At 38.5% G+C, this 17,466-nt stretch overlaps 1 protein-coding gene across 2 annotated transcripts in view; it reads left to right on the top strand.

Moving 5' to 3' along the window:
- Positions 1-17,466, top strand: part of DLGAP2 (DLG associated protein 2) — a 219,917-nt gene that overhangs the window by 120,174 nt on the left and 82,277 nt on the right. For both annotated transcript variants that reach the window (XM_070732902.1, XM_070732901.1), the window contains one exon: positions 5,023-5,234. In XM_070732902.1, the coding sequence (XP_070589003.1) occupies positions 5,023-5,234 (212 nt within the window). The remainder of the gene's footprint in view (positions 1-5,022; positions 5,235-17,466) is intronic.

The raw sequence follows: 17,466 nt of genomic DNA, 5'->3' as shown, positions 1-17,466 counted from the left end.
TGGCCGGCAAGCCACTCCTACCCAGTCACATGGCCATCAAGCCACATCCACAAAATAAGCCGCACCCACAGTGTGGCAGTAAAAATTTTGGCTGCCCATTACTGGTCGGGGGGGACACACATCCACCCTAGCCCAAGGCCAAGAATAAAAGCCAGGTTTGCAAGGGCTTCTGGAATGGCAAGAGGCCAGCAAGATTATTTGAGTATACCACCCACAGTCATTTTGCTTGGATTGGATAGCTTTTAAAGTCTAATTGAGAATGAGAAAGAAGAGAGGCTTGACTGTGCATCAAATAAATAAGCGAGGTCGGAGACCTGACAAATTGGGGATAGGATGGTATCCGATGTTCCATGATCTTTAAATACATTTCCATATCTTGTTGGAACATAGTGACTGAAATCCTTGTGAAGAAACTGAAACCATTTTTTGGCGTTCTTCTCAATGTAGTTTGTTTCTCAACAGGACCAAAAATTCTGAACACAGAGTAAATGCATATTGCATGAAAATGTAGAATTAATGCATACAGAGATGGCATGCACACATAAATTACCTATAAAATACAACTGGCAATTAACCATACTCTTACAAATAAAGAATGAAACCATAGTGATTCAGATAAATCTTCTGCCAGGTTCTAAATTTAGAATATAAAAGTTCCTTAACACATTAAGCAACTTGTGTACAAGGATTAACTATCTAATTCAAGAAAAAGCTTCTGAAAAGTATCAACATTTATAATAAGGGATTAGAGTACTGATTCTCAGCCGATACACACTCTACAGATGGAAAATTCAGGCTTCAGTAACTATTTGAACAAGCAGCAAAAGCATTTTGAGGATTTTCTGTGCCTACATATGGGGTTTTACTACCAATTGAAATGACACGGAGAAATAAATCCAAAATGAAAATGCTTCCTTGTTCAACTGGCTATATGAAGCAGAGAACCAGGATCTGAGAGAAGCTGGGATTTTTATTTCTGTTTCTGGAACAAAAGAAAAGCTGAAGAAAAGCTACAAACTAAAATGACACATCTTTAAGAACTAAATTGAAATATCACTTCGAAGAATTGTTTGTCATGCTTTCCAAATGAAAGGTCTGCAGCAGGGATGGGTTCTAACTTACCTCGCTGCTGGTTTGCCTCCTCCCACGACACGTGGCCATGCTACGAGGAGATAAAAAGCCAAACATAAGATGGCAATGGATGTGCAGTTCCAGAAACTCAGTTTTTCACATGTGCAGAAGAAAAAAACCTGGGGGAAAAGTATCCCCCCAAAAGATTCAAAAATAAATCCAAGAAAAAAGATGGCGGTGCTCACGTACTGGACCAATAGAACTGGTTCCATTATGTCACCATGACATCACCAGCAGATCGCTATTGGTTCGAGCAAACCAGTCTGAACCAGTAGGAACCCAACTCTGGTCTGCAGAAAGCAATCTCCTGTTTTTTTTCTATTAAACATTCAAGGCAGACTCTGGTCAGGTTTTAATCAAGTTGTAAGAAGCCTATTTTGCTCTTGATTTCCCAGCCCCCCCCCCCTTTTTTCCCCTTTACATTCTTTTTCATTCTTACAGATTTTAAAATGCCTTCACCTTTACATCTTAACTTGGAATTCTAAATTTTATGTAACATTGCTTCTTGGTTCACACAAGAAATCAAGTACCGGTAGTTTCTAAATATATCAGTAGAGCTGTATAATTTTACAGAACCAGTAAAACCATTGGAAGCCATAGCATTTCATTTAGCAATTCACACTTTTTAAAGTTACTCCATTTCTTTCTCGCCATCTTCTCCCCCACCCCCAATCATGCAATCCTTTCAGTAAGAGTCTTATAAAACACAGTTCTGAATGTTGCTTGTGAGGCTCCATTAAGATAATGATTGGTGAAATCGTTTTCCTGGCATTTTTGTATTATTTTGCTTTTTCCTCCATGCACAGGTAGTTCTTGACTTACAACCATTCATTCAAAGTTTAGGTTTTATTGGATTTATAAGCCGCCCAACTCCTGACATTGAAAAAAGTGATTTGTGTCTATTTTTCAAACTTAACAGTATTACAGCATCCATATGGTCATGTGATCATGTGATCATGTGTATGCCGCCCCGAGTCTTCGGAGAGGGGCGGCATACAAATCTAAGTAATAAATAAATAAATCATAATTAAAGGCACTTAGCAACTGGCCTGTTTTTATGATGGTTGCAGTATCCTGTGGTCACATGATCACCTTTTGAGACCTTCTGACAAGCAATGGGGAAGTGGGATTTATGTAACAACCATGTTACTAACTTAACAACTGCAGGGGATTCACTTAATAACTGTGGCAAAGGAGGTCCTAAACTCACTTAAGAACTGCCCATACTTAGCAATGGAAATCTTAGGTTCAGTCATGTTCATAAGTCAAGGACTACCTGTTTGTATCTTTCTTCTCATGGAGAGAAAGGTTGATCTAGGAAGAGGAAAAATTCTCAAATGGGAAATGATTCCAGAAGAGAGCAGATAGAGAATAAAGGTTTTGCAAAAGGACATTTGAAGGAAGATCAAGGGAATCTGTGGTTTCAGGAAGAGTCTTTGTAGAAAAGTAGAATGCTATAAAATAATTGCCTCAATCAATTTGCAACATTAATCCTGCTTCTTCTACCTTACTTCGTTTTCAGCTGTTTTGTTTGCTTAAAGCACAATAATACCTTGTCAAGTAATATTATAAGGCTCTGACAGTGTTGTAATCTGGGGGGTGTTTCTGCAAGATCTGGGAAAGGATCAAATGTAAGTTAAATGTCTTGCATTTTGATATTTTTGCTCTTTAGTGACCTTAGATTCTTTCTTAATAACTTTTTTGCTACCAGTTGTCAATATAGTTTTAATTTTATTATGCTATTTTTGAATTTTAGCCTTTTTATTACCAGAATGGTATCTAAAGTGCTCTGTACATAAGCTACATTAAACAAACAGAAAGACATCAAGCACATTCTTGTATACAACTTGTTTTTTCTGGGCTGAAGGGTTTGCTTCTGTCTTGGTGGTGCAGTGGTTAGAGTGCAGTACTGCAAGCTACTTCTGCTAATCACCAGCTGCCAGCAATTTGGCAGATCGAATCTCAGTGGGCTCAAGGTTGACTCAGCCTTCCATCCTTCCAAGGTCAGTAAAATGAGGACCCAGATTGTTGGGGGCAATATGCTTATTCTCTGTAAACCACTTAGAGAGGGCTGTAAAGCACTGTGAAGCGATATATAAATCTAAGTGCTAATGCTTTTTGCTATTCTAGTCCCTCTTTACTCCTGTGACAGTTATAATGAGCCCCAACAGTTTTCTTGGCAAGGGTTTTTTCCCCCAAGAAGAGGTTTACCATTGCCTCCTTCCTTAGGTCGAGAGAATGACTGGCCTAAAGTAACCTGGTGCCTCAATCACTACCCCAAGCTGCTTCTTACATGTCATTTACCACGGGAAATATTTAACACACTGAGGAGAGAGGAAATTAGGCTTTTATACCTATATGCAACGTACAACTTGTGCAGTGCAAACAAAGCCTCTGTAAGCATAAAGTGAAGATGTTTCTGAGCTTCATTCTTTATTAGCAATCAAAAATACAAAATTTTCAACAGCAGCTACAAAACTTTTATGTGTACGTTTTTTTGCATTTGTATGTTCTATTTATTTCCAAAAGTGAATGTGAGCCTTCTCCTCTGCATTTCGTATCCAAAACAATCCTAGTTAAGAATTAAAAGTAAGACAGGAAAATATCCATAATTATGAAACAATAGCACTTGAAAGCTGAATAATATAATATAATAGAAAGCCATATAAATACTTTTTTATTTTATCTTTTTGGTCACTTTTCACTGTTCTCTTATCTCCGAGTTTTCAGAGAAGGGCGGCATACAAATCTAATTAATAATATTAATATTAATACTATTAATAATAATGATGATGATGATTATAATCATCATCATCATCTCCAGAACCATATTGTTAATCATACTAGTATTGTAACTGCCTTCATAATTCTATAGCTGGGTTTTATAACTACTGGTTTTAGTAATAGTTACATGACTGTGTGTATACAGTGTATGCGTGTGTGTGTGTGCGTGCGTGCATGTTAGAAAACAGTAAATAAGAACAAGTGTCTAATTGAGGCCAGAACCAGTTACAAACTATAACTAAGCATTGGATTAAGGACTTGCCAAAATTCAGAGCCGAAAGCTAAGTTGGAACGATTAAACATTAGTCATATGCTGGACAAAGTTTTGTGTATATAATATAGGTCTGTGGTATATTTAATAGCATTATATGATATTTTATTGTCAAACTTCCATTTATTTGGAAGTTTTATTATCTGAATGATATAAAAATTTTCATTTGATTACCAGGTTGCAAATGTAGATTTCCAGAGCTAATACTTCAGGCTTATTTGAGTTTCTGCTAAGTCAGACAGGTGTTTTAGAGATTTCTATCATGCTGGTCTTTTTTTCCCCCAGCCTGTTGGGTAGAACTAACATCATACCTCATTCTTTAGCAAATACTTCTAGTTATCAAATGATTTTAAGATAGGTATACCACTACAGCTGTTGCCTATCTCAATCAATCAGAAATAATTCTCTTTTAAGTCACTTGAAGAATCAGGGTGATAGTTTTTCCTTATTCACTTTAACTGTATGCTTGGTTCTGATTTGGGTTGGGTGAACCTAGTCATTGCTCTTTATAAATCAAGGTTTATGTCTTGTGGCTAATTGTGCTTTCCTTAATAAATATTCAACAAATAGTGGTATACCACAAAGTGCTAAGCAAGCACTATAGCTGCTATAGATTACCACACCACTCCACACCATATCATTGTCCGGTAAACGATTTTCTGCATTTATCCCCCTCAAATATCACTAGTATGCTGTACTTAGCTAACAGCTAAAGTAAAATCTATCATTTTGGCAATGTCAAGTACTTAGTTGTTATTTATAACAGATTGTTTAAAGGGCCCCACAGCAATGTCAGATTTATTTCTGTTTTGTGCTTGTTGTAATACCTGTCCCAGGTACCTCAAGATGAATGGGGAGGTTACCCTGCTGGTGGTAAAGATGAGGAGATTCCCTGCAGAAGGATGAGAAGTGGAAGTTATATTAAAGCCATGGGAGATGAGGAAAGTGGAGATTCTGACAGTAGTCCCAAAACATCACCAAAGGTAGCAGTCCATCCGGAATCATTGTTAAAATCTATTGGACAAAGAGCCCTTGGTGACCACCAGAAGTAAGCCTCTCAAAGCTGTTTCCTATTTTATTTTTGTGGGTTTCATTTCTTTCTATGATTTCTTCATCTTCTACTTCAGTGGATAATGTTCTAAAAATAATATGGGTTGGATATACACTTTCTCAGATTAAGCTGATGCTTTTTATTGTTGGCGGGAAAATAATTTCTCACTCTATAACAACTAGCCACTGCATTTTTTAAGGCAAAGGATGAATGTTTAGTCACTATTCAAAATATAACACCTGAATGTTGGTCAGCTAGTGTGGAATACTTTAAAAAATAAAAAGAAATGAGGGCATAGTCACAAGGCTATGTTTAAACAGTATTCCACTGTTCCTTGAATTGGCAGGAAAGTGTGCCAGCCTTTTCAGTCTCAATAATGAAGCCAATAAGTAGTAGTATCCATAGTGTTTTAATTCAGAATGAGTTACAGAAAGTGAGTGATGGATTCTCTATCTTGTCCCTCTCTACCAATCTTCTCAATGAGATATAATGTTTGGATGGGTGCTTAGTGTTTAGTCACCTTTCAGTTGCATAATTATGGATAGCAATCATAGAAACGCTCCATGCTTGGGTTCCCATCGGTTGGTCATTTTTCTGAAAACAGGTCTACTATTTTTCAGATGTGCAAAAATAGCTTGGCTGACAGGACATAAGAGCATAAGAGAAGACAAGTATGAAGTAGTAGAGAACAATCTGTAATGAACTAAGAGTCATGAGAGACAGAATTTTTCACATCAAAATTATATGCACCAATGTATCTAACTATAAATATGGGGTTCACAAAGAATCTTTTGTTGCTTTGATATCCCATGTCACCATTAGCTTCTTGCATATATCTCAGAAAATAGTGCTTTGACAAGGAGACTTTGAATCCTCTCCCAAGACCCTGGCCAAACACCCTGTCTTCATCTTGGAATAGAGTCAGAATATTTATTCTGTAAAACATTTGAAAGTTAGATGAAGCAACAAACCAAATTAAGTTGATCAACTGGTTGCTGAGAATGCAAGTGAAGGAAATCCAATCTTTTCTATAAAAGTTTCCTTGACTAGGAGAAGGGAAAATACACAGTCTTACCGTTCTTCTTGAGCTTTCATCATTGTTTTTCCATTTCAGTTGAAAGACAAAATACACCTGGTATATTATTACAAGGCTAAATCGAGAGATGGTGCTCCAGTTACATTTTTCCCCCCTCGGAGTTAATTGCATCTCTCAAATGGAAAGCAAATGTGGTCTATCCTGTAGCTTGCAAACTGATACAACCTTGTATCTTTTAAGTAGCAAGAATCAAAAAATGTATTTACAAGTCCAGCCCACCCACAAAGAAGCTTGCCAAATACTTAAAGATTTTTCTTTTAGCTTTGCTTTGGAAAGGTCCTTCCATTTCTTAGCTGCTCATTGGGGAATACCATCAAAAGCCTTCTGATCTCTGCCTTTCATAGTCCAGGAAGTCCCTGTCATGCACTGTAGTTCTGTATCATTCATGACATTTAAAAACCATAGACTTTACTGAAGAGATAAAGTTATTCATTGTCCAAGGAACTTTTGTAAGAAGCTTGGATGAATAGAAGGTATTCATACATCCACTGAAATAAATTTCAGGGGCAATTTTTCCAAAGACTGCCATTTAAAATGGAACAAATAGTCAAATTAGGCAATGCTGTTAGTCCACTAATAAGGAAAAACCTATCTGTTTGGAGAAGATAAATGGTGCAGCTCCTTTAAATTGATTGAGCATCCAAAACAGGGTCATCAACAGGAAAAATAATTAGCAATTTGAAAATTGTGATTCGATTTACTACAAATAAGTCTGATATTCATGTAACAATAGCATCAAAGAAACTCAGGGAAGAAGTGCATTACAGGTTTGCAGTTTTAAGTTTTACAAAAGTCAAAATATTAACAGGAAAAAGGAAAAGTGTCTGAATTGAAGTAATATCCACATGTGTGGCATTTTGAGAATTACATTACCTGGCACAGCAAATAAGTTATCATACTCTAAGAAATCAGATTACTGCTGCTACGCTAAACTATTACGTTGCCTCAAAAGTGCCAGCCTTTGCTACATTGCTTCTCAATCTGTATTATTATCAAGTTTTTGCTTTTTGACTATGTCTTTTACATGTAAATATGCTATGATCATGAGCTGGTGGCAGACAAGTGATTTCGGAGCTAAGGACTATTACTTGCAGTCCTTGAATTTATCTTTTAAATTCCTTATTTTTGTTTTTAATGAAAAGGGAGTTGGCCCAGTAATCGGTGAAGGAGTGCTAAATACAGGAGAAAGGAAACGGGAAATGAGCCCATCAACCAAATTTTTTCAGGAGGTGGGAATCGGTCACTCTTTATAAATAATCGGAATTATCGGCCACTCTTTATAAATAACATTACAATTTTCGATGCTGAAGAAATCTGAATCCAGTTATTAAGCATCCCCTGCCCCCATTAGTTGCCTGAATAATCTCTAAAGCAGCTGGCTGGGGAAATTATGAATAGACCATTTCTATGCATCCCTCAGCATAAATAGATCATCTTCTCATTTGCCATCAGCCATATTCTCCAGGATGGAAGTTAATAAAGTTTTCTATGGCCTTGATCTTGTGCCAGTCTTCCTTTTATTTATTTATGGGATTTATCTGCCGTCCAGTTCCAACTGGACTCTGGGCGGTGTTTCAACTCCTCATCTTCACAAGTGCCTTCACAAAGCCTTTCCCATGCCTCAAATGCTTGTATTGGCCAAAACAACTGTGGCAAAAGTAATCCTTATAAGAAGTGAATGAATTGACATTCCCTTCAAGGAAGAGTGTTATGGAGAAGACCTATTCCTGACCAGAAAGAAGGCACCTCACGTAGGAAGCCCCTTTTTGCACTAACTTGTGGCAAAATCTTAGCATATTCTGCCGCACGAATCCCAGCGACCAGTTAGGTCTCACAGAGTTGGCCTTCTCCGCTTCCCGTCAACTAAACAATGTCATTTGGGGGGGACCCAGGGGAAGAGCCTTCTCTGTGGCGGCCCCGACCCTTTGGAACCAACTCCCCCCAGATATCAGAGTTGCCCCCACCCTCCTAGCCTTTTGTAAGCTCCTTAAAACCCACCTCTGTCGTCAGGCATGGGGGAATTGACATTTTTCCTCCCCCTAGGTTTATAAAATCCATGCATGGTATGCTAGTATGTATGATTGGTATCTAAATTGGGGTTTTTTAAATTAACTTAAATATTAGATTTGTTTACATTGTATTATTATTGCTGTGAGCCGACCCGAGTCTGCGGAGAGGGGCGGCATACAAATCTGATTAATAAATAAATAAATAAAAATAAATATTTTTCTGTTCCAAATTATTATTTTCTCCAAATGCCTTGGGGGAACAAAATTGGTATAGAATGGGGGAATAAGATTGATACATCCTTAGTTGCACATTTTACCTTGAAAATTTTTATTAACCATTTGATCTCTAAAGAAACATTAGTATAATGAAAAAAGTTGTAATTGTTTGAAAAATAGAAATGTCAATAAACACAGAGAAAATTTAAATGTACTCTTTTAACTGAGTCTCGAGGTACAGTATTCAGTTGTTTACATGCCTCCCTATTAAAGGTTTCATTGTTTTTAAGGAAAATAAGTGATACATCTGTGTATATCTAATAGTTCATTTTATTGGATTCAAAATCTGACCGACCGTATTAGCTCAAAATTATAGGAGCACAATTTTCCAAAGTTTGGAATATTTATAAATTACCTGCTTAAAGAAAAGGAAATTAGAAAGAAAATAATGTGCAGTGTATAAATATCTCCAAATAAAAAGTGCTGTTATCCATCTTTTAAGTTAGCTGCTGTAACTTCTAAGAATCTGTAGTATAATTTCTCCAGAATATATTTGGGTCCTTTCAAGTTCACTTTATTGTTTGTGAAGCATTTTTTTCTACTTTGCTTGAAGCTTTATTTCTTTTTCTGATACTTTTAGTGGGCAATTAGTGACCAGCCAGTGTTAGAATTTGTACATGGCCAAGATGCTGAATGTTGATATATGACAAAATCATACTAAGAGTTTCTTGTGAGCTAATGAGTCTACTGATCAATATAAGTCATTGGGGTCTGAACTTTCACATATGCTTGGCATTTTGCTTTAGTTTTGTCATGCTCCAAAAAATTAACTGAAATTACAGTTAGCCAGCAGTCCCCAGTTCTTCCAATGAAAATGCTTCGGCCTCCATATTAAACTTAGGGGACTTTTAGGGGGGTTCCAGGTTGCAAAAGCGGGCATGGAATAGCTAGGATTTTCTGCAATTCTTTGCTGCCAGCTGTTGTTAACACAGATATTTAAATTTCAGGTCTAGATGGCCTAGTACAAGAATCGGCAAACAGTGGCTCATAAGCCACATGCGGCTCTTTGGCCTCATGAGTGTGGCTCTTCTGTAGAAGCCAGGTTTCTGGCACTGTGCATGTGTCACCATTTAAATTTGCCGACCCTGGTTTACACAAGTACAAGCAAAAGAAGAAGGAATTTATAGACATGCTCTGTAGCACATACTAGAGATTAGGTAACAAAGGCTAGTTAATAGAGGCTGTGAGTTAAATTGTCTGCTCGGTGATAAAGGACAATTAAGGCTCTTGCAGCTAATGATTCATGTGGCCAAAGAAAAATAAGCAAGCGCTTGGCCAATGACTGAGGGCAATTTAGGTGTCTGTGCTGCTAGCTTTGGGGGGGGGGGAGAGAATGGAGGTTAGTGAAGCTGATCCTTTGACAGCTGAAAAGGCTCTCCTCTTACCCTCAATTGCCCAGAAGGCAAAGGCAGACCATGAGCTTAAATCTCCAGCAGTTGCTGAGAGCTTCAATGAAAATGAGGGAAACCGCGAGCTTTCTCTCCAGCAGCACTTCTCTATCTGGCTCTAGGTCACAGGCACACACGCTCAATTAGGTATTCGATGGGCTGGAGAGCGATTAGGCCTCAAGTGTGAAGCGCCAAAGGGGGAAACTTCGCAGGTTCAGAATTTGCATGAAGCTCCTCGAGATATGAGGGTTTCCTTGGCCCCATGCAAATTGTGGAGCCCGCGCCTGTTGAGTCAAGATGACATGCAAAATAAAATAATAATAAAAACCCAGAAAAGGCTATTTGAATAAAACCAAGATCACTTGGGTGATTTTATGCTTAATGAAGTCTAACTACAGTATCCTCACAGCAAACAGTAGAGAGGCGCACTCTGCCCATGCTTCAAAGCACTATTTTCCCTGTCGACCATGACCCCTCCCCCCAATCCAAAGATAAAAGGGGGCGCAGGACCATCTCCCTCGTCCTTCTCTTGGATGAAAAAGCAGGCACTGAGACTCACTCATTGTCAGCCAGCAGCCAAGGTGGAGCAAAAAGCAGGATTGACCCTGCTTGGGCCAGCCTAGCCCAATGCATCACCTGATCCAGGATGCCTGGAGAGGGAGCAGCTGTCTGGTGCTCACCCTGAGCAGTGTGGCAAGCAATGATGGTGGCGAGCAGTACCAGAAGAAGCTCTAGAGTGCCCCACTAAGACTCCTGTCTGAGAAAAGTTGAGTACCAGCCACAGATCAGGCTGGGGAGGGCTGGGCATCCCCAATGGTGAAGAGGTCCAAGGAGCCAGCGCCACCAGGAAGCACGCCCATCTCCTGCTCGCCGACCCACCCAAGGGGTGCCAGGGTTGCAGAAACGCTCAGGCACTTGCCCACATAGAGCTACCTCCTGGCATTCTCATCTTTAAAGATTAAATCAGACAGCTCTTTCTGTATGCTGGGCAGCCTGATTCAGTGTTGCATAATACACTTGCATGTGTATATTAATGTGTATATTAAAACCCCAAAGATGTAACCCAAAAGGAAAAAAAACCCTCAACTTGTGTTTATCAACGTCAAACTAAATAACTCTTCATCTTCTATATATGATTAAATAAAACAAGAACTCATAATAAATGGAAACCTGAATACAAGAGAACCAGGATATTGTGAATGAATGGAACACAAAAAACCTTTTTGTCCCTAATTGCATGCTTCTCTTCAATGGAAAACTACTTTGATTAAACTTTCATCAAAACATAATAAAATTATCAAAACATAATACATGAATGAAAAATGATGAGAATACAAATACTATTAAAGCTATCATTTCTATAACCATTACCTGGGTAAAACAGTGATAATAGGCAACATTTCAGCGAAGATACCTCATATGGGACCAACTTACAGAATACATCCATTCTGGGAACCATGACCCCTGTGGGAATGAAATTTGGGAAGTTGTGGTTCCTGCAGTCTGTTGCTGTGGTTGCTGAGTCATGTGCCCCTTAGCAACAAAAAGCTCTACAATGTGGGTCCCTCCTTATTGGAGCCACTCTTTGCATTCCATCGATGATCCTATTGTGGTCCTCTCATCACCTTCACTTCATTCCTCTGGGGATGTGGCAGAAGATCTAAGGTCAGAAGACAAAAAGTCATAACTTTCCCTTAGGAAAGCTTACCTACTGGCGGCCTGGGCTGTCAAGGTCTATACAGCAGCCTCCTTTTTTAACTGCACCACTCTGTTGTAGTTGCTACAACTGCAGGCCAAGGTCTTGCCCCAAGAAGCTTGATTACATCAAGATCTGAACAAGCTTGTAGCCGCAGTACAATATTCTTCCGAAGCTACCCTGTTTAGCCAAAAAATATTAGCAAAAGAGGCTGTACTTTTCAAGAGCCGGATCACATCTAATGCCAGTCATTTTGAATTAGGTCTCCATTCCAGGTTTAATGACTTCAGTCTGGCAGTCAGAGCACACTTTAGTTGCAGAAGCACTGTCAAACAATAGGACTATAACTTGAACACTGTGTATAATAGCTTGTGGTTTTAGGTTAGACACAGAAACAGAACTTTAACAAGGGTTAATAAAGGGCAAAATGGACCCAATAGTGATAGGAACGACTCGGGGCAATGACTCCTAAGCTAGATGGGTGGCTCCAACATCAGAGCTTTCTGTCCAGAAGAGTGCAGTGCTGCGATGAAAAGCTAAGATATTGCACAAATCCTTCAAACTCCCAGGACTCTGGTAGAAGGCCCAAGATTGAGAGAGATGTACAACATTCATAGGGGTGAGAAGGGATTTTGTTTGCGGAGGGTTGGGGTTCTTTTTTCTTAAATCATAGTTCATATATAGCAGATAGATCATATATAGTTCATTAAGTACAGATCACCTGAAGAGTTAAAGATCATTTCCTCTCAACTCCTTACATTTCCTTTGCTTTGGCAGGTTGGAAATCTAAGCTTTTTGCCTTGTTAATAATTTTTTTAACAGAACTTTTCACTGTCTGCAGTCCAAAAAGAGAGCCAGAAAATATAGAAATAAGAAAACAAAACAGGGTAAAATCATTATATTAACTGAAGGTATTCACTCAAGCAAAGATAACTTTAATCTTTGCCATTTAATGATTTTTTTTACTTGCCTCAAGAGTGAATTGTAATTCCTACATATTAATTGACTCCCTCCTTTTATTATATAATACCCGGGTGTTTAAATGAAGATTATTTGAGCTGTATTTCTGAGAAAGCCAGAATTTTAAACATTGGATTGAATAGCATGGCTGTAAAGAGATGGCTTGTTTTTCTTTTATTCAAACCTGAAGTAGTTTTGAATGAGTTTGAAAGTATTATATTGTTTCAATATAGCTTACATAAATTAGAAAATGCTTAAAGTGAACAATTTTTCTTTATGATGTATACCTTTCCCCCTATTCCTTGCTATATGAATAATAATTTAATAATAATTTATTAGATTTGTATGCCGCCCCTCTCCGAAGACTCGGGGCGGCTCACAACAACGATAAAAACAGTATTATACAGATACAAATCTAATATTAAAAAGCTAAAAACCCTATCATAATTAAAACCAAACAGCACATACATACCAAAACATAAATTATAATAAGCCTGGCGGTATAGGTGGGTCTTAAGTAGTTTACGGAAGACAAGGAGGGTGGGAGCAGTTCTAATCTCCGGGGGGAGTTGATTCCAGAGGGCCGGGGCCACCACAGAGAAGGCTCTTCCCCTGGGGCCTGCCAGACGACATTGTTTAGTCGATGGGACCCAGAGAAGGCCAACTCTGTGGGACCTTATCGGCCGCTGGGATTCGTGTGGTAGCAGGCAGTTCCGGAGGTATTCTGGTCCAATGCCATGTAGGGCTTTAAAGGTAATAACCAACACTTTGAATTATGACCGGAAACTGATAGGCAGCCAATGCAGGCCACGGAGTGTTGTAGATACGTGGGCGAATCTGGGAAGCCCCACGATGGCTCTCGCGGCTGCGTTCTGTATGATCTGGAGTTTCCGAACACTTTTCAAAGGTAGCCCCATGTAGAGAGCGTTGCAGTAATCGAACCTCGAGGTGATAAGGGCATGAGTGACTGTGAGCAATGACTCCCTGTCCAAATAGGGCCGCAACTGGTGCACCAAGCGAACCTGGGCAAACGCCCTCCTCGCCACAGCCGAAAGGTGATGTTCCAATGTCAGCTGTGGATCGAGGAGGACACCCAAGTTGCGCACCCTCTCTGAGGGGGTCAATAGTTCCCCCCCCCCCCAGGGTAATGGACGGACAGATGGAATTGTCTTTGGGAGGCAATACCCACAGCCACTCCATCTTGTCTGGATTGAGTTTGAGTTTGTTGACACCCATCCAGTCCCCAACAGCCTCCAGGCAGCGGCACATCACGTCCACTGCTTCGTTGACTGGACATCTGAAAACAAATCACTTCTGCCACACCACAGTTGTAAATATGGCAAGGGAAATTTCTTCTGTCTCTTTTAAGAAGAGTTTTTTTCTGAATTAGTGTACACCCAGGTGTGATCTGTGTATTTTAACATCAATTTTTTAAGGTACAAGTAAAAGCTCCATCAAAGCAAAGTCTTCCTGGGACTGTGGACCTCCTTTCTAGACTATACTAGCAATATTTAAAATCAAAATGAAGGCCAGATTTGTAAAAGTTCATTTAATAAAGTCTGTTGTATGTTTTACATGCCTAAAGATCTGTTCATGCCTATTCAGTAGCGATAGAATTGTTAAATAGAATTAACCCTACAAGACAGAATGTTGATATCCTAATTCTGTAATTGTATAGTTTGAAAGGAGAATGGAAACTCAATTCTGTCATGGCCTTAAGAAATTGTTAATTGAAATAATTGCTAAGCCTCTGAGATCATTTTCCGAATTAGAACTTATTAAAAAGAACAAGAAAAGGAGCTGAAATATATTTCAAACACTTAAGTGTTTATACCTGTGTCCATTAAGCTAGGTGATTTTTCTATTCTTAAAGTGCTTCTAAAATTACATGTGTTCAACAGGCATTTTAAATTCCAGTAGGATTTGATTAATTTGATTTTGTTGGCAAAATTGCTAATGTTTACACAATCAGGTGCATTTTAGATATATAAATCAGGAGGCTGGATCTTCTGTAGTCTAAATTTGAACTCTAAAGATATTTAACAATATGTATGTAACTTATTTCCAGAGCTTGAAATTCAGCCTGCCTATAAAATCATTCAACATATATTAGTTTTACTGCCATTATGTTTATGAAGAGGTGGATCCTTAAAAGAATCCTCCTTGTTTATCTAGCTTGGTTAACATTTATAGCCTCCAAAGCCCTTTTACGGCAGCTTTACCTTATGTGTCTTACACCAAGGGAAGACTGTGAACTTTTCATACTAAAACACCTGAATATCTCTTTTTACTCTCTCAAAATGTTCACCTGTCACACAAATAATATGGTTAATTGACCTCCAGTATTAATCATCTTATTCCTTAAAAAAAAGAAGCAAACAAACAAAATATTAATCTTACATTAAGACCTATATCTATTTAATTAAAAACATATGTATTTTCTCACTCTGGGATACCAAACATAAATATAAATCAAATTAGAATCATGAAAAAACTTTAAAAAAAATAGATTTATTTGTACCTTGTTCTGAATCCAGGGTCATCTTTGATCCACTTTTAGAAAGAGCATACCATTTAAAGATTCCTTTCACAATAATGTGCCTATTTTAAAATTATTTGATTTTCCATGGTGTAAAACTAATAAATCTCATTCCTATATTTGGGGTATAAGAATTTCGTAGACTAACATTCTTAGAAGTACTGGAACGTCTAAGAAATGAATAAAACATTTCAGAATTGCCCATAAGCTTTTCCATTGATGTTTATTAACTTCCCTTTGGTCTCTTATAAATATGTGAGCAAAAATGTTATTAATTAACAGCAGCCAAAGAACCAGCTAGGCTTTGTCTACATTAAAAACACAAATCAGTGGTGCATCATTTGGAAAATTCTATTATAAAACACTGGATGTTTTAAGGAGATGATATTTAACAGCCAAAATGTATATGACAGCTAGGTCTGTTACCCATAAATTCTTTTTTTTCTGACAATGGTTGCGCAACAAAGACTCTTTGAAGTTGCATTTCATGCTGTTCCTTGGTGTCCATATTAAGGCTTTGGGAAGCAAAAAGGCACATATTGCCCTGGAAGCAGAGTAAAGACGCTGAGACATATTGTGGATTAAATAAGGGTCATTTTATTAAATTAACATAAATTTAAATAACGTAACTTTAAATACGTAAATTTAAATATTTAAATTCAACATAACTAAGGACCTGCAGAGGCCAAAACTAACGGGGCGGAAATTCCTACCATAAACTTCCTTGGCAACATTGGGCAAAAACTCCTTGCTGAACCAGGTGAAGGTAGCCACCTTCACCTGGATCCAAGCCACGCCCCTTCATTGTGTGGGAGGAGTTCACCCTCCAATCCCCGAGGGAGATTGGATCCGGTGATTCCCATGGACATCCTCTCTCCAATCCCCGACTTTGTTCCAACCTCTAGTTCCTGGAGAGAGGCGGTCCATCACCCTTTCAAGGATGCCTAAAAGAGCATGCGCAGTCGCTTCTAATTGCCCATTTCCGCCCCAAACCTGCCAAACCCCAGTGACCAAAGGGAGGCCTATCTAACATCTAAGTGCGTTGCACCCTCTAACCAATCCAGTCCACACCATCAGTATGGAATAGGCAAAAAAACAGCCGCCTCTAAAGGGGAGGCCGCAAAAAATTCCTATTCGGCCCCGAGGCGACCTCCTCAGGACACACTGTTAATAGCGGAGGGTGGGCGGGTGTTCGCTTCAAAAGCCATAAAGCAAGGAGGAGGTCCTCTTCGGATCGCCCTTAAATAGGGCGATCCAGGACCTCCCCCAGCGACCAGCAGGCGGCGCGCCGACCTGGCGCGCTGCCAAAAGCCGAACTTCCAGGTTTTCAGCAACCCGGAAGTACGGGGCTCTATAGAGCCACCCGCAGAGTTGCCCTGCTCCGAGGCAATTTCGGCCGGCAATTTTAAGCTGCCGGTCGTGCATTAAGCATGAATGTAAACTGAACTCCAGAAATATTTGATAATATTTGATAATATTTTTGCTTATTCTTCCCCTTGACAAAGAGCTAAATATTGTGGTAGGCTATAGTATTGGAATCTAATTCAAATTCTGAAAAATCACATAAACAGCCCCAGACAGAGTTTGAGAATATTATATATAAAAGATAAATGGTGTGTGAATTTATGCTAATTTAAGATGCTTTGGGTGAAAAAGAGAAGATAAAATGAGACGCTGTAGCTACAGTCAGCAATCCGTCTTAGTGAGGAATGTCTGCTACTGACTTACATTTTGCATAAACAGAATAAACTACATAAGATAAAATATATTGAAAGAGTTTGCTGGTGATCAAGATTTTTTTAGAGATTGAGGAAAAAGTCATGAGAACAAAAGTTAGCATTGACCTTTACAGTCATAGTTAGTGTCAGCTGTCTATAATTCCTAACATTCAAGCTTAACTGAACATAGCAGCCAAATTTGTTTCATCTATTGTTTCATCAGTTTATAAAATGTTGACAATTATTTACAGATCTGAATTTGCAGAACATTATTTCAGAGAACTCCCAATTTTTGGACTTTTATAGCATTGCTTTAAAACAAAAACAAAAACAAAGAGTATGAATACATTTGTGTTTAGGAAAAGCTGATATAAACACTGATTTGTGTTTATATTTCTTAAAATTCTCCATTTATTCTTAAATTTACTTACTGCACTTATTTGTGCCTGTGCTTTCAAGTAGGTTCTGATGACTACCTGGATCAGCCTCTGAGGTTTCATACTTTGATACTAATATAACTAATGCAACTAATTTGAAATAAAAAGAA

This window comes from Erythrolamprus reginae, chromosome 1 (assembly GCF_031021105.1).
Source record: "Erythrolamprus reginae isolate rEryReg1 chromosome 1, rEryReg1.hap1, whole genome shotgun sequence".
Classification (NCBI taxonomy): Eukaryota; Metazoa; Chordata; class Lepidosauria; order Squamata; family Dipsadidae; genus Erythrolamprus; species Erythrolamprus reginae.
This window is presented reverse-complemented; position numbering and strand designations above follow the sequence as displayed.